At 42.2% G+C, this 25,763-nt stretch overlaps 1 protein-coding gene across 1 annotated transcript in view; it reads left to right on the top strand.

Annotated features, from left to right (window-relative positions):
• The first annotated feature begins 1,168 nt into the window (after nucleotides 1-1,168).
• The window catches only part of LOC308113115 (helicase ARIP4-like), a 35,919-nt gene continuing 11,324 nt past the window's right edge, over nucleotides 1,169-25,763 (top strand). The window contains exons 1-4 of the mRNA XM_080469096.1: nucleotides 1,169-1,419; nucleotides 19,641-19,884; nucleotides 21,375-21,508; nucleotides 21,682-21,849. Coding sequence (XP_080325222.1) covers nucleotides 1,386-1,419; nucleotides 19,641-19,884; nucleotides 21,375-21,508; nucleotides 21,682-21,849 — 580 coding nt within the window. The 5' untranslated portion in view covers nucleotides 1,169-1,385. The remainder of the gene's footprint in view (nucleotides 1,420-19,640; nucleotides 19,885-21,374; nucleotides 21,509-21,681; nucleotides 21,850-25,763) is intronic.

Here is a 25,763-nt window from a genome sequence, read left to right as displayed (position 1 = left end):
AAAAACAACCCAATACACTAAGAGTCCTTCTCTTGTTTACAAGGGGGTTTTGTCAGTTTCTTTGAATCACAAAATTTTCTGTTTTCACACAGAAATGTGTCTAAAGACCAGTATTCGGATGATTTCTGTATCGTACTAAATGTACTTTCCAATCCCAGAGTAACAAGCGTTTAATCCATGTTGAAGTGCCCCTTGTATGTTTTTGTTAGTTATCAAAGATCAGGGAAAGACCTTTACAACTGTGGTTAAAAACATCAAAAGTCACACATTTTCTCTCTCAAAAAGAAACTTTGGTCCAGCTCTTGTCTTTATGTTACAAAACACAAATACAGCAAGACATGTTATTCTTATTTGTGAAACAGGCTCTAGTGTATTTGCACGTTTTTTGACTAAAGGAACTTTTGTTGAGTTTTCTGTTTGACTTCCAGTGTAAAAGTGTAGAGACATCCTTTTGTGAAGTCTGATGCATTTTAATAGCAGCTTTTTCACTTTGAAGTGACAGTTTAAAGTACAATTTTTTTTCTCCTGCATTCATCTTGTACTCCTCACAGTCCTCCATATATAAAGGTATGCGTGTGTTTGTGTGTGTTGTGAATCATGTGACCACTTTTGAGGTAAATGTGTCGCCTCCACAGACCTTCGGCACGGTTTTCTGTGGCCACATTCCTCCTCTGTGGTCCCCTTACTGCAACACACTACAGGGTCAACAGGTGTTTTGTTTTGTAGTTTACTTGTGTCCAACGTGTCCAATAATCTCAAACTGAGTGGGTATGTCAATAGAATTGCATGTTTTCCTGTGTGGCCTGCTGTTTGACCACACAACCACTGCGTGTGGCAAACCTGGTTGTACTCTCTCCCGTGTTATTGCTTCAACATTTCGCCGTGTGCTCTTGAACGTATCCTTCATATCTGTGTCATCCCGTCTTTGGAGCAGTCAGTGTTGTGTTGAGGTGTTTTGAGGAGGTCGACAAACACACAGACGCCTGCTTCCGTACATGCTCTGTATTCCTCTGAGTGTTGGGGGAGTGGTTTTTCTTTGTAGAAGAGAAGGGGCGGAGGGCTGGAAGGCTGATCGGCCAGTACGAGTCCCCCCTCAGCAGGGCCCCGGCTCCAGCGTGAAGGGTTATGTAAGTTTTCAGCTGCCTGCCCTGCTGCCTGCCTCAGCCTCACATTCACATTGTTATTGACTGGAGAGGAGCACACGGAGTCGGCCAGCAGTCAGTGAGTCAGTCGATTAAGGAGCAGCCGAGTGTAAAACAAGACTGAGAGGAGGAGAAATTACACCTCCTCATATTCTTTAAATAGTTTGAGCTTTCTCTGGAAGAAGAGGCAATTCTTGAAAGTGTGAGGCAGAGGAGAACAGCTCTTCTCTTTACACGATAGTCATGCTGCTCCTGGACGAATCCGAGTCATTCGGAGGTAAGTGACATCACCTCTTTGACTTTTGGCTGAATTTTGTGACCTGGAGGAAAATGTGGAGAAAGTTTACTGGGATAAATGTTAGGTGTTTTACTGTAGGAGAGAAAGAAAGTTTCACAGATTCTTAGTGGTTGATCTGATGAGATGATAAAAGCCGGTCATCTCCAGCCGCAGAATTGCTGCAGCCTGCTTCAGGGAAAAGCATCATGAATGCTGAGGAGGAAATGGACAGATAGAAAAGAAAGGGTTCAAACAAACAAAATGACTAGAAAGAAAGAGGGGTTTGACATGTGAGTCCATCTGTAAAGTGTCCAAATGTTGCGGCAAGAGTTAATTGGCACTTGTGAAGTTACTTAACGTTGTTGTGTAACAGTGAATCCACACGTTTTTTAAAAAACACACAACTTATTAGCTTTTGTATTTTCCTTATCTCTCTCTGACATCCTCTCTGCTTTTAAGCTACATTTCTCTCGTTTCTGCCATTTCCTCAGTCCGATCAGTCCCATTTTTCTGTCCCTCGTTCCATCATTCAGCCGGTCTCTCCAGCGCGTGCCTGCTGCCTCTCTCCCGTGTTGTCATCATAGGCCCGCCCCCCCATTGGCTGTTTCTAGGGTTACCTAAACCAATGCTGGTGCGTGATTGGTGGAGCGGGATAGGACTGAGCCATGCTTGAAGTGTGAGCATGTGGAGGCTGGAAAACATATGGTTCAACAGACCAGTGGGTTAGGGGGATAAACGCGTGAGGCGGCAGGCGAGGAGAGCGCGCCACAGCGGCCGGTACCATGTGTGGGTGAATGAAAAAGAAACCTGTTGCTTGGCAGTTGTTGTGACTGCATAAAGTGGTTGATTTATCTTTGTCTTTGAACGAGCAAAGAGAAAAACGGGTTATCATTGTGCTGTTGAGTGACATGTAAAATAAGCTCCTATTATAGGTTAGTACATGTAATCCTCCATTCAAGTATTCATCTAAATAGCATTTAAGAGAATGCAATTACATGGGCGAATGTGTCATTTACTAAAATGGTGCCTGAGTTGAAAACGGTAAACTGGCTGGAAAGTGATAGTTCAAATCCCACTGCCTCTAAATCCCACTGCGAGTTAAGTCAGGGAGGGCGTCTGGAGCAAAGTCAGACACGCAGATCACTATCCACGGTGTTGAACCTGGAAGGGAGCCGCTGAAAGCAATAATCATCTTCCAGTTACCTCGAATATCAGTTGATAAGCACTTAAAAACTTCATTGTTATGGGATTTCTTGTTAAAGAACAGTCTGTTCTTCCTAGAAAACAGTGTCTTTGTGTTGTGTCTGCACATGAACCAGACGGTAATTTAAAGCCATTTGAGGTCTTGAGTGACGAACTTCACAGAAACTTGAGGTGGTTGAAACAAAATGTTCCAGTGGACTGTGGTTTATCCCTAAAGCTCCTTCTGTGCCTCATTAATGTGTTTTGTAATGCTGTCCTGGTGCACTGTTCTGTAACTCCGACGTAGTCCACGTTATATAAACGATCATCCACTTTTATTGATTCCAGAAAAATCAATAAAACATGCGGCACTGTTCTGACAGTTTCACCCTCTGCGGTGTCCTCATCGGAGAAGGAAACACTCCTTCAGCGCGAGCGTTTTCCTTGCAGAGTGTTACAAAAGCTGTTAGTTTGCCCTGTGCAAACAGTTGCTTTGAAGTGGCTGAAAAGGTCATCGGATCATTATTCGGGAGCTGCCTGATCAGTCAGGGATTTCCACTTTTGAAAACCCCTCATTGTTAGTCTTGTTCTGGCTCGGGCTGCACCGTCGCTCTGCCGTTAGCCGCTCACTGGGTTTTTCTGCTCAATCAGAACAGCACTGACACAGATTCTTCATGGAAAAATTAGCAACGCGTGCACGCTCGTAATTCTTGGGATTGTTCCGAGTGCTTGGCTGCATGAGGAAAGGAGACAGTAGATGCCTTGTCATCACTGCGAACGAGGTATGTGGAGTAGTGATAGAGGCTAAAAGAACACACTGTTCTCCCTCAATTCTTGTGTGTGTGTGTGTGTGTGTGTGTGTGTGTGTGTGTGTGTGTGTGTGTGTGTGTGTGTGTGTGTGTGTGTGTGTGTGTGTGTGTGTGTGTGTGTGTGTGTGTGTGTGTGTGTGTGTGTGTGTGTGTGTGTGTGTGTGTGTGTGTGTGTGTGTGTGTGTGTGTGTGTGTGTGTGTGTGTGTGCGCATACACCTTCCTGTGAGTACAGTCTGTCCACCGGTGATGAACTACTTACTGTTAGAGGAAATTACAGCGTTTCACAGCAGAAAAACCTCTGTGGTACAGTCAAACAGGAAGGAGCTTGTCCCGGCTCATTCTATTTCTCTTTTCTTCCCCCACTTTTCTTTTTCCACTTTTGAGTTGACGTGCTGAGCGGCACACTCTGTACAGTTGTAATTGGCCGGGGCACGCCAGGCGAGGACAACCTGTCCTGTCCCGGCGAGCACAGGGTTACCGGGCCAAACACCACGAGCACGTGCAGTCTGGCTGCTTTCGTAACGCCACAGTGAGGAGGATGTAGGCTTCGCCGGGCTGGCCACATGGCTCTCATTCCCTCTCATTCCCGCTTCCCTAATGTTCTCTTTGTTGAACCTCAGTGTTTTTGATCCCTCTGTTTCCTCCTGTCAGATCACAGAGCGGCTTCCTTTGTTCTCTTTTAGTGTAAATGTTCTCCTTTTCAAGTTTTATTCCCTCATCTCATCACTGCACACCGCCAGTTACTTTGTTCCCCCCTCCTCTCTGTCTGGCTCTTTTTTTTCCCCTCTTTCCATTCTCTCTCTCCGATTACAGCTTTCATCCTTACCTTTGCTTTTCTTTTTTTGTGTGTGTGCCTCCGTTACACTGCGCTCCCTAATGAAGTCCTCTTGTCTGCATTTCACCTTATTCAACCTCCACCCTCTTGCACTGTCTTCGCCCCGTCTCTGCTTCTCATTAAATAGCTGCAGTGCTGTATAATGTTACATTACAGCAGACTGGTGATCAGATGGTGAACATCCTGGGGACAGGGCGTGTACGCAGCCCAAACAACCATTACAGAACTTCTAGACATATTTATTTGAAGATTCCTCTGCGATTAGTTGGATAAAACCTCATTTTACCACAACTCTTTATATCAACTATAAGATTTTGAAGAGTTTACTTTAAATGCTTCTTGATACTGCTCCTCGCTGAGTAATGTAAATGATCAACCACTGACGGGCAAGCCAATGCAGAAGGTTGTTACTAGCATTGGTATGGTGCATCGATTCATTGTGGAGACCTGGGCTACAAGTGACCTGATTGGCCATCAGACGAGGTGTTCAAATCCAAAACCTTCATGGAATAAAAGTTTACATACAATCCAGCCTCCAGGCAAGGTTGCTTGTGGTAAGACTTTAAACAAACAGTTCTCAAATGCACACAAGCAATTTTAAGCTGATTTCCAAGACAAAGGTTTGAATCTGAACAGATGGAATTAGATTTTCTCGTTTGCTGAAATGTCCAACAAAAGCAGTACAACATGAATATTAATGCTTGTGGTGAAGAAATCGAGTATTCCTGCTTCCTGTTGTCCTGGAGTGCTGCTTGTGTCTGTGAAACATGAAACATTATTGTAAGTGTATTGATAGCCGGCCGAGTATTGGCACAGTTCAGGCTTTTAGACACAAGGTACATTTTCACCGCGATCACTACTCCTCAAAAAAAGAGCAAACTCTTACGAGCTCAAATGAGTCAGTCAGCAACAATGATTCCATGAACTTGTATCTTTTCAAATTTGCATGCAGTTATCCCAAATAATCTAACAACAGTGGACCATAATGAGTAGTAAAAAGTGAGGTCTTTAAGTGATGTCACTGTTGTCCAGTGAGCGCCAGTAGTGAGTTTGTAGTTGTTATTTATGTTTATTGAACTTCTATTTGTAACTCTTGCTCAAAACGGCTGCTACTGATTCTTCTGATCTGTTCAGAGGAAGTCTCACTTCACCATCTAGTGGTACAATGTGGCATTACAAGACTGCTTGTGGATTTCATTAAGTTTTGCAAAATTTTGCCTGAAAATATTCGATACTGTGTAGTTCAGGTCTACAGTACCTCCCTTTAGAGGTGAGAAAACTGAACTGATGAGGCATCAGCAGACCTAGAGGCACATTCAACTTTTCTTTATTTAATCTGATGTTTTACAATATGCATTTCTTTGAAGGTTTAGGCAGCAAGGTTTTGAGTAGGTGGGGCTTTTCTGAGGCGGTTCAGAGAATGTAAGTACACCTTGTGTCCTAAATGCTGCCAGGAAGGGCTTACGTAACAGACGATAATGTGACCGGTACATGTTGATAATGGGTAGCGGCTACCAGACTTTGCGTGTGTGTGCATGTGTGTGTGTTCTCTCCGCCTCGTTTGCTCCTCCTCCTTTCTCTTTCCTCTTCCTCCTCCTCCTCCTCCTCCTCCTCAGCAGCAGTGACACACTGGCCTACAAACAGCCTGTTCTACCTCACCTCACCCCTCTGCTGTGCTCTTTCTCTCTCTAGCTCTCTCTCTCTCTCTGCCTCACTGTTGCTCCACCATTGTCTCTCTACCGCCGCCACTCCTTGTCGTGCTCGTCTCTGGCCGCTTCACCATTTTTGTGTCACACAAACACACACACACTGCCAGCAGGAGGGTTTCATAACTCACCTGCCTCACTCTAATAACGCAGCCTTAATAACTCATTCAGGGCGGCTGGTTATATAAGGGAGGTGTGTGTGTGTGTGTGTGTGTGTGTGTGTGTGTGTGTGTGTGTGTGTGTGTGTGTGTGTGTGTGTGTGTGTGTGTGTGTGTGTGTGTGTGTGTGTGTGTGTGTGTGTGTGTGTGTGTGTGTGTGTGTGTGTGTTCGTTCATATTGGGAGATGATTTACTTTTATTATAATTATAGTTTATTTTTATCTCAGTTAAGACAAGTTATGTAACCAATTGGTGTAATGCTTTTTTTATTTATTTTTTTTAAGTTGAAATCTTTCAGGGGAAGAGTTTTTACATCAAGAGCTACAGAAAAAACCCACCTTTTCCTTCCTGTTTTTAACAGAATGTCAAATGTATACCACTCAATTTTAAAAGAAGTGCTCAGGTCTCAAGCAATTTTATTTTGATTTTAATGAAGTGGGGGGAAAAAACTCAATCAAGAAGACACTTCTTAATATTTTTGGTGGTTTTGTGGTCATTGGTCTCGCCTCACGTTAAGAATATCCCTGGTTTGAGCCTGGGCTTGGGGCTTTACTGTGTGCTGTGTGAGGTCCTTCAGGTACTCAGATTTCCTCCAACAATACAAGAAAAATGCTTGTTGGGTTAATTCGAAGGTTCTTGTCTCCTGCAGTTGTTAATGGGTGTGTTTCTCTGTCCTCTGTCTTTCACCCTGACCAGCTGACAGTTAAAGTAATGATACATTATGTCGCCCTGCTTGTACATCTGCGATAAAAAAATTTTTTAAAAACATTATTGAAGCATCTACATGTTTTAATCTTCTTAATCAGAAACGTGTGGCGGATTTTATAGTTAAATTTTAAACAAGTTAAACAGAAAGTGGGTAAATCAACTGTTTGAAGTTTTCTATCACAATTAAAACTCCTGGTTGTGTCGGTGCTCCATCCCCAGAGATGATATAATGGTGCTGTCTGTCATTAAATCATTCCCGGCACCTTGTGTTTATGACCATTATTGCAGTTGTAAAAGTAGGAGAACAACGTGAATCAGATGGAGCGAGGCACAAAATCCATCCGCTGACAGAACTTTCAAGTGTTTCAGTGCAGAATCATGTTTCACCAAAAGAGTGTGTGTGTGTGTGTGTGTGTGTGTGCGCGTGTGTGTGTGTGTGTGTGTGTGTGTGTGTGTGTGTGTGTGTGTGTGTGTGTGTGTGTGTGTGTGTGTGTGTGTGTGTGTGTGTGTGTGTGTGTGTGTGTGTGTGTGTGTGTGTGTGTGTGTGTGTGTGTGTGTGTGTGTGTGTGTGTGTGTGTCAGACCCTTGATGTACTTTAATTGTCACTTTGTTCGCTGCTCTTAAGAGTGTGTGTGCCGGGTGTGAGTGACGCGGTGCATCTTTGTGTGTCCACGAACAGGACGTGAGGTTCTTGGGAACATGCTGGTTGTGTAACAGCCAGCGGCAGCAGTTACATAAGCGTCCCTCCTCATCCGACACGACCATAGCCTGTCTGTCTGTTAGGGAGCAACTTTCAATCCCTGTCTCTCTGTGTGTGTGTGTGTGTGTGTGTGTGTGTGTGTGTGTGTGTGTGTGTGTGTGTGTGTGTGTGTGTGTGTGTGTGTGTGTGTGTGTGTGTGTGTGTGTGTGTGTGTGTGTGTGTGTGTGTGTGTGTGTGTGTGTGTGTGTGTGTGTGTGTGTGTGTGTGTGTGTGTGTGTGTGTGTGTGTGTGTGTGTGTGTGTGTGTGTGTGTGTTTAGTCAGTGGAAAAGCTAATAGGACACTTAAAAAAAAAAAGGAGGTTGTCTCATTGTTAGCCACAGCCTCCTGAGGCGTCCTCTCAAGCCAAACAAATGAGAAGTTTTGGGTGTTGCATGTTTCCATTCTTAAAGCAGCCCACTGACCCCGTTAATACATTCACCCTTGAACCATCGCTTTTTTTTTTTTTTTTCTACCTTCCACCACCACACTTTTACTTTTTCTCACAAGCACTTTGTTGGGCTGGAAGCTGTCGCTCAGATAAAATCAGCAGCTTTGCCTTCTGAGGTTTGCTGGCTTCCTTAATGACTTAAAACTTCTTTGGCTTCAATCTGCTGAGCAGTTTTTGAACAGATTTCGAGATGGATCTCGGTTACAGGTTGGCGATTTCATGAGGCATGTTCGATACTCAGAAGCATCAAAGTGAATCCTTCAGTGACATAGAAGTCTTCAAATTTCTGACCCTTCTTTGTAGCCCTCATTCTGCTAAGTTATGACCACAATAAATGTTTAACGCTGTCTTTGCAAATGTATTTTTCCATGTTGTTCTAAGCAGTCTGGCCTTTAAAGTTGAAACAGTCAAGTTTTTACCATTGTAGTTATATGTGTTGTTAAATTGAGTTGTGCTTAAGCGTCTCGGTACGATGCACTACCTCGAGCTTTAACCCAGTATGATGACATGAATTGATCATGGGAAACTTGAATGAATTAGTAGGATCGTTTTTGATGTGGACGTAATTGAAAAGATCGTGTACCTACTTTACTAAGTCTGTCATTGTGTTTACTTTGGTTTAACATTTAACATTTAAATACAGACCGTTGACTGCCCGTTATTGCATTTCCTCGGTTGCTCGGTCACAACTTCTCTTTCAGTCAAGTCACAGAGCGTCCTCAAGTCATGAGCAAAGAACAGAGTGTACATTGCGATGTGCAGTCTGCCCGTGAAGGAGCACACGGTCAGACTAATTATACCTGTGAAAGACTGCAGCATGCTGAATGATACTGTATCCTAAATGAATGTCATTTGGAGGTAATTGTGTAACAGGGAGGATCAGTGATCAACTCTGAGCATGCTTGGACTTGCACACGGATGTGGGTAACAAGGTGAAAATGAAAGAGAAAGCGAAGGGCAGAGGAGAAGAAGAAGTGGCATGTGAAAAGAGCAGAAGTGTGGAGGAGGAAAGAAGTTTGAGAAAGTCCAAGATCAGACTGAAAGGTTCAGACGGGTAATTGATCAGGGGGAGGATGAAGAGAAGGTGTTGGCAGGTAGAGCCAAAAGCCAATGAAGAGGTGGAAGAGAACGAGAGACGAGGAAGGGGCAGGGTGGAAAGGTGAGAACATGAGAAGCAGATGGAGACAGTGTCACCCTGTTATTTCATGCATGTCAGAAATGTGATCAAACGCCTTTGTGTAGAACAAGGAGCTTATGTACGTCTGTCAGTCATGTACATTGAGGACAAGCGACCTATTTTGTTTTACTTCTTGGAACCACCTCTTCCTGTCTCTGCTCTCATGGAAGTCTAATTAGTGCAAAATGTTCCTGATTGTGAACTGGTGCACTCATCATGGTCAAAGTACTCAAAAGCCCTCCAGACCTTGTCAGGAAAGTGTTGTTAGATGTTGTGTGCACCAATTTTGATCTTTAAAAGTTGTTGGCCTTAAAGGGGCTGCATTCACAATTTTATCTATATGTAAAAGGTGGCAGTGTTGAGTCATTGTAGTGCCGCCTATGACGCAAGTCGCAATGACTTTTTCCCCGAAGGTAACTTAAGAAACATCAGCAGTCTCTCTGCTGCTAGCTGTGAGATCTCTCACTATCATATGATGACACCACACATTTACTGTGCATAACAAGAACAGCAGGGGGTTAAATAAGACCGGTGTCATCTGTCTCTCTTGAACCACTAATCATCTGCATCTACACTACAGCCTCTGATTCAAACTTAAGTTACGTTTTTAACTGACTAACAGCTGATGAGTAACTCTCACACAGCGCTGAACGTGACAAAGCAAGCGTTTTCAGTTTTCACAGAAATATACCCCGAGTCAAATCGGCTAAAACTAACTTTCAACAAAATGTTTTGGATTCGTCAAAGACCCGAGTGTGACCACAGGAATTTAGTCAAATGGGGAGAAACGCTCAAGAATCTTCTGCCGAAAGAAAGTGGTGAGTTACCGCAAAAAGCAACTATAAAACTGAATGACTCTTTAACACAAATTATTAAGATGAGGAGATAATGTATATCCTGCTGAGAACGCACGTGCCTTGGGTTTTGCTTAGAATAACTTGGGGATTTTATTTTTGCATCGAGACTCCCACAAACTGACCTCTCGGTGCCGTTACAAAAGTCAAGCATTACACAATTCCCATTCACATTTTCCAAAACATGTTGGATAACCAAAAATGAATAGCTACATTTATGATTCCTGGAAAAGAGGGACACAAAATTGATTAATGTTGAATCATCCAGCTGAGACCTTCTGGAACTTTGTTCTTGCCCAATGTGATTAAATGAACAGTTTTAATTCTCGTTTACGATCAATTCTGTATCATTTTCCTTCTGGTTTACTTCCTGGAATCCCCCCCACGCGCGTGTGTGTTGAATAACCCAACAGTGCGTCCTCTGTTACGTGTGTGTTTGTGACGTGGAGGATTCTCCAGCTGTGTAGTAGTAAAATGTCAGCCGTCATCCGTAATCTGCTTACATAGAAAAGCGGGAGGAAGACGGGGCACGACACGGACCGACTGTCCACTTCACTCGCTTTATTTATCCCCTCACATCTCGGTCAGTGACCGAAAAAAAAAATGAACCGCAGACTTTGTGAGATATTTTTGTGAAAAGATCCAGATGTGAAAATACACAAAAATAGTGAAAACAATGGAGTCGCTCGTTCACTAATTCGGGGCGTCTCATCACTTGTGTGCAAATGTTATACACTGTGGTCTGGTGACCAAAAGCAGCCTGGTATTTAGGGCAAATACTCAGGCTGGACTTCATATTTCCTGTGTGTGTGTGTGTGTGTGTGTGTGTGTGTGTGTGTGTGTGTGTGTGTGTGTGTGTGTGTGTGTGTGTGTGTGTGTGTGTGTGTGTGTGTGTGTGTGTGTGTGTGTGTGTGTGTGTGTGTGTGTGTGTGTGTGTGTGTGTGTGTGTGTGTGTGTGTGTGTGTGATGTTGGTGAGGCCATCATCCCGATTAAGTTGCATATCGACCTTCTGTTACCAGTGTGCAGACAAACATTGAGGTCCGATAAATGAGAGGAAAAGACCATTTTAGGTGAAAATTTGCTGGAATGTTGGACAGTGACAGTAGCGAAGGCTGAGTTTCGATCATTGGTGTTCTTAGTGTGGGCGGAGCTCCCCTGGAGGGGCACCAGAGAACTTCAGAGGGGGGTCAGGGGGCAGCCTTTTCCCAGCTGTTATATCCTTTTTAAACATTTGAGATGGGATAACTGGGTGGTAAAACTATTGAATATATTATTACCTTCGCCAATGAAAGTTAGGACAAAGATTCTGTTTTTATCCACATGTATTTATTTATTTATTTATTGGTCTGTCTGTCTGTCTGTATAGGGTACTTTACCAACTTTTAGCAAAAACTATTAATCCGAATTGCATGAACGATTCAGGGATGATTTGTCATCATCCAATGGACAATCCATTCGATCTGGCGAGCGAACAGATCATAGGGAGGTAAGATAAGTAATCCATTGTAGACACACTGGAGCTCCGCTGTGAGCCATCCATCAGGGCTGAAGTTGCCATTATCTGTCTGCAAGCACACTGGTAACTCTGCTCCACACACCCCTTCTCCACTCTCAGCCAATCACATGCCAGTGTTAAGTAACAAAAGAATGGGAACCAACAGAACGTATTTTAACCTTAACATACAAGGTGGCGTTGGCGAGGGTATGCACTCTACCAAGTGCCTGCTCAAGCTAAAAACTGATTTGATTGTAACTATAATAAAGGGTAACAGTTGTGACACATTATATATAAAGACCAAACTAAAAACTAGTGCAAAAGGCTTCTATTACCTGTTGATCCAAACAGCCATTCATGCTACGTGGCGGTGACGCAGAGCATGTTTTTTTTTTATGGGGCGCAATGTCGTGTAGCACACTCCTGGCTCGTCTGCACATGTGTATGCCTCAGCTTGCATCAACTGTCTGAACCCCTCATTTCTAGATGCAAACCACTGTCATGCATGGAAGTGATCATTATTTTAGTATTACATTTATTTTAGCAGCTCAATTAAAGAAAATTCTATGGAATACAGGTCGGAGGTCTGTGTCAGCACTGTTTGTAGTCATTTTGAGCAGAATTGCTCAGAAAGAATAAGTGATTGGTGGATTTTACAGACTGCGATCTCTACAGTTGGGGCTTGTCTGCCCACTGAGGATAAAAACACATGGGGATTTTCATCTGGTGGTTTTTTTTCCTCTTTAAAGGAGGTTGAAATATTTTGGCTTTCATATTCATCCTTCTCACTCTGCATTTGAATCTTTCCTGTTTGTCCCCTTTATCTCCCCCGTCTTCATGACACGGACACACTCGAGGGATCGGCACTTACTTGACACACGCACGGACACACGGAGAGCCCCCGCACGGTTGCGGTGTTATGTTCGTCAGCGCAGTTTGAAAAAGTTATGTAAACACTTAACATATACGTAGATGCGGTTATGCAACCCTGCCGAAGACGTTTTCCCTCTGGATCCCCACTGTGGAGACACACACAGTCTCCAGCCGTGAGTCTGTTGCCAGGGGCTTCACATTTTTTTTGAGTCACATATCTCCCAAGTACATGTTGTCTTGTTTTTGTCGAGAACTCTTAACCCAAAGGGAGCGTCCCACCAAACAAATTAATGGCTTAGAAAATACGCCGCGGGTGCGGTGCAGGTTTACTCCGCGACACTTACTGACTCCTGATGATTCAGCGATTCGTGGAGACACTTCATTACTTTCTCCCTCCACTCTGCTTGTATCTGCCATGACCGGGGTCGAGCTCTCCCCTGCCTTTCACACTTGGTTGTTTTTGATTTTCTCCTCATCGCTCCCAGTGGAACGTTTGAGTCAGTCACCTAGCGACCGTCTGCTCACCACCTCTCGTATTCACCTCATGATAACACCTCAGAGAGCATCGTACATACTGTAAGTGTCAATTTTAGATTAGGTGTCCAGGTTTCAGGAGCTGAATTTAAACTTGTAACATGTAATTACTGTGTGTGAGGCTGACGTTAAGCCTCCATTCTGGGGACTTGGAATTATAGTTTTGGACAACTTTGCAAGTGAGAGAAGCAATGCAGATTTTTGCAGTTAAGTGGCGATTGTTTTTTGGGTTTTTTTGTTTGTTTTTTTCTAAAATGAAAAATTATTAGGAAGCATTAGATTTACTAGAATGAAACTTCACAGCCAGAGCTGTATGTCTGAGTAATTAAAGTGTTCAAACATTCAACTGTGATTTAACTCCAAGCATCCATATTTAAATATCAACTCCCCTCAGTTCTCGAGTAACAGGAAATCCCAACAACAGGGATTCAGGTCTCAAACAAGTTCTCTTTACATCTCTATAAACATCTTGGAATTCCAAGTTCAGATGGCACCTGGAATGCTACAAGTAGTTTTCATTTGACGTCTTTCTCCATAGTATTCTGTTTGTTTTAGTCTACCTTCACATTTCCTCTAATGTTGATCTTTTCCAACCAAAAAGTTCTTGCTAAAACCCACACACTTGTAAATTTTAAAGCATTTCTTTAAAAGGTTCCTGGAAAGGTGACGTTGTTGGGGGTAAAAAGATGGAACAAACTGGCATCAGAAACCAACAGGAGTTGTTACACAGGAGCTGTTTATTGCCTGCTGGGATCGAGGTGATGAGTGAATAAACTGTGTATTGGATAGAGTTGCGATCTTTGTAGCATTATATAATGTGTCTGCGTTGCAATTAACCAATGGCATATTTCTGACGGACTATTTTGATTGGAGCAAGGCCAGCCTTGTGTCACCCCCATTGTTTGCACAGCACCCAAAGACATGCCAGTGTCTATTTGCTTTGTGAGATTTAAGAGAAGCTTTCAGCATCTTGGCTCCTCGGTGAAAAGTATTGAACAATTCCTCGGTTATGCAACTTATTTTGTGCATTTGCTCAAGTGCGTTGTATAACTGCTCAGGTCATGAAGCGGTGAGATTCTCCTCAAGGTGTGCGCTTCGAAGTCTGTATTTCAGTCTGTATTCGTGCGCTGTGACCCTAAAACCTTTCATACCGACGTATGAAACAAAAGGTGCTCAGACATGATGTTGTCATTTGTTTAGCTCGAATCCCAGCTTCTCGTTCAACTTGACTCGCCCCACATGTTCCTAAACTAAACTCGGCACCCGAAAAAATAAGGTGACAATTACATAACAGGGACGCGATCAGGGAGTATTAATAGATGGACAATAGATATGTGTGATGCAGGTTCTGAAACCTGTTTTGTGCATGTTCACCTTAAATGCACTTGCTCAAAAGATATTCAATCTGGAATGAAACGGAATCAACTGGTTTTCCTCGAAGCCAACTTGTATTTTCACTATTTAATAATCGTGCTCAAGTCCCTCACATCACTTCAGAGTGTTGCCTTTGCGATGATCTTTTTTATTTAAAGGAATTCGCTGCACCTCGATCATCTCTGCAGTATTATTCCAATTGATTAAAACAGTTTTTCACGACAACTGGCTCGAGGAAAAAAGCTAATTGTCACTAATGTCAGTTACTCAGCTCATAATTCGAGCACTAATTATATGAATGCATGATCCAGTTTGTAAAGGGCAAAGTGACTTGAAATTGCTTTTAGCCGGATGTCCTCGTCCTGACACATTTCTTTGTCGGTTGGTTGTTAAATGTTTATGCTCTTTAGGTAGCTTCAGCCAATCTGCTAATGGCCTCTTCTGCTGCATCCTGCTCTCATTCTCGTGTTCCTTGAAGCAGAAATATTATTCCATAAGAGGAAACAGGTGTGCCGCTGCACCTTGTTATTGTCACTGTTGTCTTCGAGAGGGCTTTTAAGCTTTTTCTCGTGTTCGGACCAAGACTTCGTGTTAAACTGAAACCAGCAGCAGACACATTGGCCCACCAGTCTTTAATGAAAACAACACGATGGATCAGGTCACGATGTGACTCAAGTACTTTCTCGCTGAAAACATCACACTGGAAAATACTGCGACATCAGCATCTCAAATACACACAAACATCTCAAAAGCAGGTGTTACGGGAACAGCAGGTCGAGACAGGTGGTGTGTCTCTCTCTCTCTCTCTCTCTCTCTCTCTGTCTCTCTCTCTCTCTCTCTCTCTCTCTCTCTCTCTCTCTCTCTCTCTCTCTCTCTCTCCCCCTCTCTCTTTCTCTCTGCACTTCAGGAACTGTTATGTAACTGTTCTGTAAGGTGGTGTTGGAAAGATGAGCTTGATGGAGTCGTGGCTTGATTGTGTAAGTCTGTGAACTTGTGTCCACTGAAATAAAAGGATCTCTTTACTATTTTAGAAACACAGTCCTTGATGGTAGTCATGATGCCGGTGAAAGCCGGAGGACAGACGCCACAGCCCACTCTGAACTCCCAGTGGGCTTCACATTTTTTATCACTTATCATGTTTTCATTTGGCAACATCAAATTTACATAGAAAAACAAAGCGTGTCTCGTGACTGGAGGTTCAAAAAACAGAGTTGGATTCACAGTTTCATCCCTCTGAATAACTCAAATTGGAAGAGATGTGATTCTAGACCATTATGGTTGTTGCAGCATGTATGTGTTTAGAATTAGGGATCAATAGTTCCGTTAAGAAAACAAGACAGGTTTTCAGCAATCAACTCTAACTTATGATACAAACAGATTGGTTTCTCCAAACCCTTACAACCCTAAAGACTAAGAAATTGTCATAAAATAAACACATTAAACTGCTGCTGTTTTAGATGATTTCAAAAGGGGATTGCACTAATGTTCACTTAATGATTTTCTTTCTTGAAGCATGTTGAATGCAGTTTGTATTATCTACAGTCCGCATGCATACTAGAGGTTGTGTAACACTGTTTTTTTAGCCACAGTCACAAAGGGGTACTGAAACTTTCTATTCTACTGAGTGGATTTTAAGATAATTCACTGAATAGAAGTGAGCTTTGACCTCCTCTTTTTAGCATTCATCCTGAGGGGGAAAACAAATGAATGTTTGCTTCACATTTACATCCATTAGTTGTGGGAAGATTTCTCTGATAAAAAAAGGGTGGTTTTATAATGGAGTCATAAGGCGTCACGACTGTCTCAGAAAAGAGTTCTGGCAATCCATCAATATTTTTTTGGGATCCCACCAATCAGTGCTGTCAAGCAGCCACTCGCCCAAAAAAGATAAAACTACTGCAAATACCGGGGAGCGCACATTCTGTATTGGTTTGAATGTAACACAATCATGATTATATAATGATCCTTAGGCTCAGGATTGGGCAAAGAAAATGTTTAGCAGTCTAAATCTAAATAATGATCATTGCATTTTTTAGTGCTGATAGCAGTCCATGGACAAACCGTCACATAAGCTTGCATGTGTTTAGCAACGTCAATAAACTTCCCTGAAGTTGGCTTTCATGCTCCGGTTTCACCTGTTCCTTCCAAAGCTCGTCATCCTTGCTGTCACACAAAGCTTTTGAGACGCACTTTAAAGCAGGGCTGTCGAACACGAGGCATGTGGGCCTAAACCGGCCTGCAAGAGATTCCAGTGCAACACCACCAAGCAAATTGTAAAAATGTCAAAGAAAACATTTATTTTTTGTTTTTTTAACAAATGTCTTAGGAGGTGCGAACCCAATACAACACTGAGAGTCAACATAATGCAACAGCTATAGGAGACGTTTTTGAAACATTTCACAGTATTTTCTGCACCAGAAGGTTTCATTAAAATGGGCTTCATGTTGAGATTGAGATTTTCCGTAGTAATTGTTCGACTCTGTGAAAATATATAGACATTTTCATCAGGTATACTCTGTGCCACAAAAAAAGAAAAGAAAACTTCGCTATTCTGCACTCTACTCCTCTCACCAATTTGATAATCTCAACTCTTGCAAATAAACAACTTTTAAATGTTCTACGGAGGCACTCAAACTCCACGCTGGTAATCTGGTATATTCAGATGTCCAGATGAACCCATCTGGACATCAGCAGGAGGAGCTGGATGAAAGAGCGCGAATGTCCGCCTCGGTTTTTGAAAACCGAGCCGAGCCGGTGTCATTAGCAGGCGGATCAAGAAGTTTGTCATCACATAGATGGACTGAAGAGGCGTTTTATGTAAGTTGTTTTTGAATTCACAGTGAGCTCATCACCAGCCTCCAAGCTCCATTATATATCAAGGGTGTGTGTGTTTGTGTTCCCACTTTCTCATAGTGAACACACACACAAACGCACGCACACACACAGATTTGCCAGGTGTCATGCGGTGACCGTGTCTTGCCTGCATTTCTTTTCATGTCGAAACAAAAAAAAAATCGTGTGTGTGTGTGTTGGCAGCATGTTCTCATTTGTTCAGTTGTCTCAGGCAGGCGGTTGGCCAGACTGGCTGATGGGTGTGTGCGTGTTTGTTTTGGATATTTAGGAATTGATTTGTATTCTTGTGTGTGTGTGTGTGTGTGTGTGTGTGTGTGTGTGTGTGTGTGTGTGTGTGTGTGTGTGTGTGTGTGTGTGTGTGTGTGTGTGTGTGTGTGTGTGTGTGTGTGTGTGTGTGTGTGTGTGTGTGTGTGTGTGTGTGTGTGTGTGTGTGTGTGTGTGTGTGTGTGTGTGTGTGTGTGTGTGTGTGTGTGTGTGTGTGTGTGTGTGTGTGTGTGTGTGTGTGTGTGTGTGTGTTCGTTCGTTCTGTCTTGTGTTTCATAAGCCGTCCATATTTATGATCCAGCTCTTACATAAGCCTCAGGATCTGGTTCAGTGTGTTTCTGGCAGAACAACTAAGAAAGAGAGACAGGAAGAGAAGGAGGAGAAGACGATGAAGAGAGGTGAAATACAGACAGATTGAGGGTAAATGAAACGGTGCAAGAACCAAATGCCAAAAAAAAAAAAAAAAAAAGGATTCACGTGGAAATTAAACCAGATGTATCATGATGTAGTTTTTAACATGTTGCAATGAGATGTGCTTCAGTTCAGACATTTCTTCATTCTGTTTGGAAAATGCAGTGTCGTTAATTTGTAATATGAATAGATTAGAAAACTTTCTCCTGACAACTGGATTACTGCATTGTTAGGAGCTCAAAATAAAGGTACAGTTAACTATTTGAAAGTAAATAAATTGCAATTAAATGTTGACTACACTTTTCAATAACTCTTGTCTTTCTGTCCTATCACTGCTGACACTATTTGACATGTTTGTTTCTCATAAAGATAAATTCGACGCTGTTTATGAAAATAGTCAAAAACTACCAGAACAGGACCTTGTACCATTACACAGTTCATTACAGTGGCTCCTAGCACTTCTATCAATCCCAGAAGCAAACATATCTCACATCTGTAAGATGCTACTCAGCTCCTCAGTACCATCGAAAATACAGTAATATTAAGGAACTGGCAGATATTAAAAGTTCAAGCTCTGAAATGGCCTGAATATACAACAGTCATAGGAGGTTATAGATATCTAGGACACATTTGACGTTGTAGTTCTACAAAAGTACTCCAGGCCTTGAATTATCTAGAAGTATAGATACATATCTTTAAATAAACAACTGCTGATTCAACTTTTTTTACATTAGCGAAAGTAAAGTACAGGTTCTGAAATGTACTGAATTACAAAAGTAAATAGTCATAATGACTCAACTATTGATCGCATGAATGAATTTACATGACCTGGTACACGCACTGTATGAATAGTCATCAAAAAGTACAAAATACGCGAAAAATGTACTGATCGTTGAAGCTGAGCGTACTTTAAGTAAAACACCTTCAAGTTAAATATTAGTTTGTACACAGTGAAAGTGTGAGAGGTATCTTTTGCCCGGTATCTTTCAGTTTTGAGGGAAAATAAAAGTGTTAGACCCAAACTTCAGGCAGGCCCGTCTTGAGCCTGAACAAAACCAAAGAAGGAATGAAGCTGCATGAAAAACGCTGCTGAGTATTTCAAACTGTCTGTGAGTATTTGCCAGTTAATTTGATTGTTCACTGGCAGTAATTGATAGGTGTGCAGTGATAAGTGATGATTCTCAGGAGCACATGGAGGTGACACGTAGAGGTCAGAGGTCATTTTCATCCTCTGGGCTTTAAGGAGTTTTTCACCCGTGTGTGTTTTTTTTGACCTATCAAGCCTCAGTGACATGAGCATTATGAACCTGTTGCGACTTTGTAGGTACTACATTTTTTCTTAAATGATCTCAACCTCCAGAGACTGAAGCTTGAGCATCAAAAAGATGTGCTTTAATATTGGGTTCAACTCTACGAATGATTGATGCATCACTTTGCCATCACCCATTCCGATCACTGTCATTGCTATAAGCTTGTTAGCAGAGTGGAGAAGTTGGTGGTTCAGGAAATAAGCAGCTTTTGTTGAGGAGTTTTGTTTGTGTTTCAAGTGTTTTCTTCTGTGATGAGGAACACATTCACATAACCTCGGACTTTTCTTGCTGTGTTTGGCAGATGGGACATTTGATAGTTTATCACACTACACTACTATCGATTTGGTTTAGGATCGGTTGCCAAAAGAGTTTAACTCGCACATTGTCTGCTGCGTTTAGCTCTGACAATGCTCTTCAATTTTTTACCATTTTCTTCCGGCTATTGATCACTCACCGCTCTCTCTCGCTCTCCCTCTTTCCTCTCACAGACCAGCCCCACAGCGCCCCCTTCAGCTCCGAGAATGAGGCTCAGGGCGGCAACCCAGCAGCATGGCAGTGCACGCCTCCGCCATCTACCTCACCATCGGCGGAGACGCCGGCCCACCCTTCCTCGTCCCAGCCCGTGTCCAGACCCCACTCCAGGCCGGCGAGCCAAAGCCCCTCCCCACCGTCCACCCTGACGGGAACAAAGAAGAGGAGCTCCAAACCCTCACACATGAGACGCAACATCAGGTAGCGACTCGTCAGACTCAGAAGTGACCTTCTGACCCCACAAGAGTTCAAGCTCCCACACAGAATTAGGATCTCGTTTCCATGAAGTGCAGATATAATTGTCCTTGGACACCAGTGGCTGTAAAATCCAAACTCTTAAAACTGACACACAAAAACCACTACTATAAAGTTTCATGATGATTCATCACGCTATGACCACCCACATTCCTCCATCAACCCTCTATGTATTTAATACTCCATCTGAAAACTAATAAATACACATATCGAGCAATCACATAATGAATTTTGTTGCTTACGTTACGTTTATCTTTGCTGCAGGACTGTAAGCCACATATTAAAAGAGTCTGACTCATTGCATGTCAAGCAGAAGCCAGTCAACCGTGAGATAAAAGGGATTACGGCACAATCCCCACGTTGGTGCTGACACTTACTGTGTTTCAAACAACCATTGTTGGCCGGGTAATGGGATTCTTCACATTTCTACTGTATATATATATATTTTTTTCTTCTTCTTCTCTTGACTCATCCTCAGATTTCACGCTCATTTCGTGGAACCGCGTCGCGGGCCAATTACCGCTGAAATCTGTCACTGATTGTACATATGCTCAGTCTGCAGTTTCATTCCTGCAGGCTGCCAATAAACACAATATCACTTACCCTCAAATATGCAATTGCTTTTACAAAACAAGATCTGTACAAAATGATGCCTTGAATCCTCTGCCTCATTGATAAGCTCCGTAAGTGTGTGTGGAAAGATATTTGGTGTGAGTTATTTTCTGTATTTGTCAGCACAGATCAGTGAGTTTTTGTCATCGTATTTATTTATTAAGCCTTTAATGTTTTGCTATTTTGGTGCCAATTACTTGGAGAATCCAGTAGAAAGAGTCTGTCCTTTTTAAGAAAAACAAGTGCAGTTTAAAGAACAAAAACAGTCAGAGTCGTAAAGTAACTTATTATTGGAAGGCTCAAGTGATTTTTAAAAATCATCATGTACATACTAAATATGTTCATTCAGTGACCTTTTTCATGAGTGTAAATTGTGACTTATTGGAGACAGAACAAGTCTGTTCGCAGGTTGTTGCCTCTGATGAGCAAAACTCTGGCTTTTTTTTTTTTTTTAAAGCATCTTTAAAGCTTTAGTTTATGTTTGCTGCTAATTGTGGCAAACCGTATCAGCCTGTATTGCTGTTAGGTGTATTTATGAAAGCTTTTTGGTGAAACAAGATCACTGCTACTTTGAAACACTACAAATGAGCTCAATAAATTTCCACTTAAACCCCAAATTAGCCTAAAGATTCTGAAAAAAAAAGTATGTATTTATAGCTGAGACTCAAGCTTCGCAAGCTCACTTCGTTCCATCATATGAGTACATTTTAGGTTTAACTGACAAAATAGTCAAAACTTTTCTTGGATGAGCGGATCAGTGCGTTCCCCTTGTTCGATGTGATAGTGTTTAAAATAAAGAAGTGTTTTTCTTTGTTTCTGTACAGGAAGTTACTGAGGGAGCATCAGTTGGAGGCAGTGACCAAAGCGGCCCAGCAGGAGGAGCTGGAAAGAAGGCGACGTCTGGAGCAGCCAAGAAAACAGGACTTCCCTGTACCACTGCTGCCTGAGTACACCAGTGGTGAGAGCCTGAACACGCAGAAAGCACTTGTCTCTCCTTCAAATACTGTATTCACACTCTACGACGTCAACAGAAACTATTTTCATTTGTCTTTATCTTCAACATCTCCCAATCACAGGTGTTTTTTCCTCCTCAATATCCCTCATTTCCTTGGTGTCTTGTCCTCTTCCCAGGCGATGTGATAAAACGCGTATCGTCGTCATCGGTATCAGCGGCGTCGCAGCCGGACGTGAAGTCGAGCCGGCAGGAGGTGATCTGTCTGGACTCCAGCACCGCCAGCGAGGACGACAGCAAGGCGAAAGTCCCCACCTCCACCACCTCAGAGAGCACGCACAAAAGAGGTCAGGAGAACACACACACACACACACGCATGCACGCACACACACACACACACACACACACACACACACACACACACACACACACACACACACACACACACACACACACACACACACACATCATATTTACACTATTACACTATTCAAAAAAATATACTTTTTAAATTAGAAAAAGTCTATAAAATCAATGAATAGCAACTGAAACAACGCAGATCTGAATAATTTCTTCTGTACTTAAGACTCGAGTCATCATCTTTAAAAATAAGATGTTTTTCAGATTGATGAAACCACTAAATGAGGTTTAGTGTCTTTGTATAAACTGACTAAAACAGACACGAGGAAAAGAAAAGAAGGAAAATGGAAAAAGACCAAAGAAATTCATTAAAATAGAAGTTGGTGAACAAACAACACATTTTTCTTTTTATGTCAACCACTCTCAATTCATGTATAGAGTTGAATACTGACAGAGCAGCCTCGCTCGTCCCGGCTCTCAATCGCTCAGGTTTGACCTGTGACGGTAGAAGTAGGCCAGTAGGTCATGACGACCAGAGGACTGTGAGAACTGAGTGAGGGAGCTTGTTTATTATCAGGTATCGTCCAGCTGTGTATTCTGAGCCGTCCACAGAGCAAACAAGGCCCTTAAATAAATCAGATGTTCATTCTCAAGATGCTTAAACAGCCAAAGTGGAAGTTTTGATACCCCGTGTGAGGAGTCTTGTTACAGATGTGAACCGTCCCTCAATCATTTCTATTGGTCAACCACGGAGAGCCTCCTCACCTGGAATGACCTGCAACAGGTGGTGAGGGAGGCAGAGCTTATCATGTTTATTATGGACATTGACACATATTCTATGCTCTTTATCGCCCCTGGTTTGAAGAAATGAGAGAAGCTGAAGTTGCCCCAGTCATACATTTCAGTCTAATGCTTAAAGAAACACAAGTCGGCTCATCGGGTTTGATTGATGTCTGACCACACCTCAGGCAGAAAGCCGTGGAATTAAAAAATAAAAAGGGAGAAAATGGAGCGTTGCATCCTTAGTGGTAACACATTTAAGTCCGATTTCAGACGTGCAATCTTTAATACCGATGACTAAATCTGATATTATGACTCCCGTTTTCACTTTTCAAGTGCCGCTTTCAGTTCAAGAAGTGATATGAGTGGAGCTGCAACGATAAAGTGAGATATTCAGCATCTGTTCTTGAAGAGGTGCTACCACATGCTGCATGTGAGCAGTTTTAATGGACATTTGAGCTGTAGACGGCATGAATGAACGTGAAGGCACCAAGATCTGCCTGGTAATAAAACAGTACGTGCTGTTTTGAGAGGTTTCTTCTTCTCTCCTGCACCAACTGCACAATATTGTATAATTGTGTATAAATCATCTTATAATTGAACGTTTTTGCTTTATTTTCCACATCATCAAATTGACTAATTTTCTTTGTGCATCATAAGTTATGATTAAATCAATTTCTTCCATTGCTGGTGCATTTAAGTAACAGACCTAATGCGATTTCTGGCATGAGTGTAGTGTGAGAATGATTCATGAGGACAACTTTCTTTAAAAAGAAAAAAAAGAAAAAAGACCTGCATGTTAATGGAGTCACACGGTCGTGTGAAAAGGCTTATTCAAGGTGTCAGTGACTGTCCTGTTGGACAGTTTTGGTTCAATCAATGGGGCTATTGATCATATAATGAATTCTTTTACTGCAGTATTTTTACTATTGAAGTGGAAGAACTCATATTTCAGAAGAAAAGACTGGTGGCATTAGGAGTACTGAATCAACTTCCTTATTTGATCAATGGTAAAAAGGTGCAACTGAAATGTAAATTGTGCTATCTGTTGTTTCCTTTCTATGGGGGTCTCCTCATTAAGTTACTGCATCGTGTACTGGGCTAGTTTTTACACTTGATGCCCTTCTTGCCCAAAATGGGAGTTTCACACACTCAATATCACACTTAACCACACAAGAAGAAAAAGCGAAAATTATGATTTAGCTTTATTGATGCACAAAACCTTGTTTGGTGTTGGCGGGGAGGATCATATGCACACTATAACTATTGTTATCACATTCGGTTTCTATTACTATTACTGCCACTACACCACTTAATCATGAACAATGATACAGTTGGTTAATCTTGTACTACAATCTTATTTTCTAAGTAAAATAAACAGACACTCACCTAGTTGCACTTCATATAAAACACAAAATACTTGGATCCTCTGAATTGTCCTCATAGAGATGGAACAAGCCAGTCTTGAAAGATATGATGAGGAGAAAATACTGATATTTGTGTTCAAATATAAGGAATGAAATGTAAAAAGTCATCAGAAAATGTCAATAGAACTACTCAAGCAAAGCACAGATACCTTGAAAATATATTTAACCACAGGAAAGAAGTACAAAACCTTCATTAATCACTGAGGCAGTGATTTACCACATCGAATTATCTTGAGGAAAACCTCACACCACTAAAGCATTCATGTCATGAAAGTCAACCAAAGCAGCTTCATGACAGCTGCGCATTTAATTGATAACACACATTCATCGTCGAGGCATTAAAAACTCATCAGTTTGGATTTCCAAGGGAAAATAAACAAATACAAGAAATTAAGAACGTCTCAATATCTAATTGATAGTTTCACTCGCAGCAGAGACGTGTGTTCACATTGATCTTCTGGGGAAAGTTGACACAATGTCAATGAATAAATTTGAAATCGCTTTAATGAACACAGTTTAATGTTGAACAAACATCTGCAAGAACAGATTGCGTCGCTGAATCGTGTATGAAACAGAGGGATTTTACTTTGAGACTTTCTGAATCTTGAACTCAGAAACAAAGTGACAAGGTAAAAACAAAAACAACATCTTCAACATGGGACCTGTTGATCAGCTGCTGCATTGGCATTCCTGAGGTTCAGATAATTATTTCCCTGAAATTAAGTATTTCTGGTAGAATGTAACATTAAAGTCAATCACAGATATATCTGACTAACGCAAAATGAGTTTCCGAAACATAGTTACAGAAGATCTTTGAACAAGTTTAAGCAACAGACATTAGAAATCCCCTCACTCCCTGTCGTGTGTGTGTGTGTGTGTGTGTGTGTGTGTGTGTGTGTGTGTGTGTGTGTGTGTGTGTGTGTGTGTGTGTGTGTGTGTGTGTGTGTGTGTGTGTGTGTGTGTGTGTGTGTGTGTGTGTGTGTGTGTGTGTGTGTGTGTGTGTGTGTGTGTGTGTGTGTGTGTGTGTGTGTGTGTGTGTGTGTGTGTGTGTGTGTGTGGGGAGGGAGTTTTTTGTAGATTAGCTGCCATGTGCATCAGAATATTTAAAACCTTCACAGGGTACATCATGTACCGTTCCCTTATTGCCCGAACACACACACACTTGGAGTGAGCTGGGGAGAAGGTTACATAGGCTGAACAAAGACAGATGAACTGTTGAATTAAAAGCTGTTTGAGGCAAAAGCGAAGAACGAAAAGAAAAAAAAGAAATGAATAGTGGAGAGCTGAAGAGAGTGTGTCTGTGGAGCAGATCAGAGTGGGTTTGTGGAGCAATAAAGCTGGCTAATCCTGGTTATGAGCCAGAACACACACGTATACGCACACACATAACGAACACACACATACGCTCGCACCACAGTGGCACAGTGACATTTCTGGTTGGGGTTGCATAACCAGTCTCCCCCTCCACTCTAATCCTACTTGTATAACCAGCCATTCACTGTGGTTATATAAGCGCTCGCTCTATCTTTTACACACACACACACACACACACACACACACACACACACACACACACACACACACACACACACACACACCTCTTTCCATCATGCTCTCACAGACTGCCAGCTTGTGTAACTTTCACCACTTGATACCCTTGACGTTGAAGTCCTTTTTTTAATCAGATATGGATT

Source organism: Lipophrys pholis (genome assembly GCF_963383615.2).
Source record: "Lipophrys pholis genome assembly, chromosome: 8".
Classification (NCBI taxonomy): domain Eukaryota; kingdom Metazoa; phylum Chordata; class Actinopteri; order Blenniiformes; family Blenniidae; genus Lipophrys; species Lipophrys pholis.
This window is presented reverse-complemented; position numbering and strand designations above follow the sequence as displayed.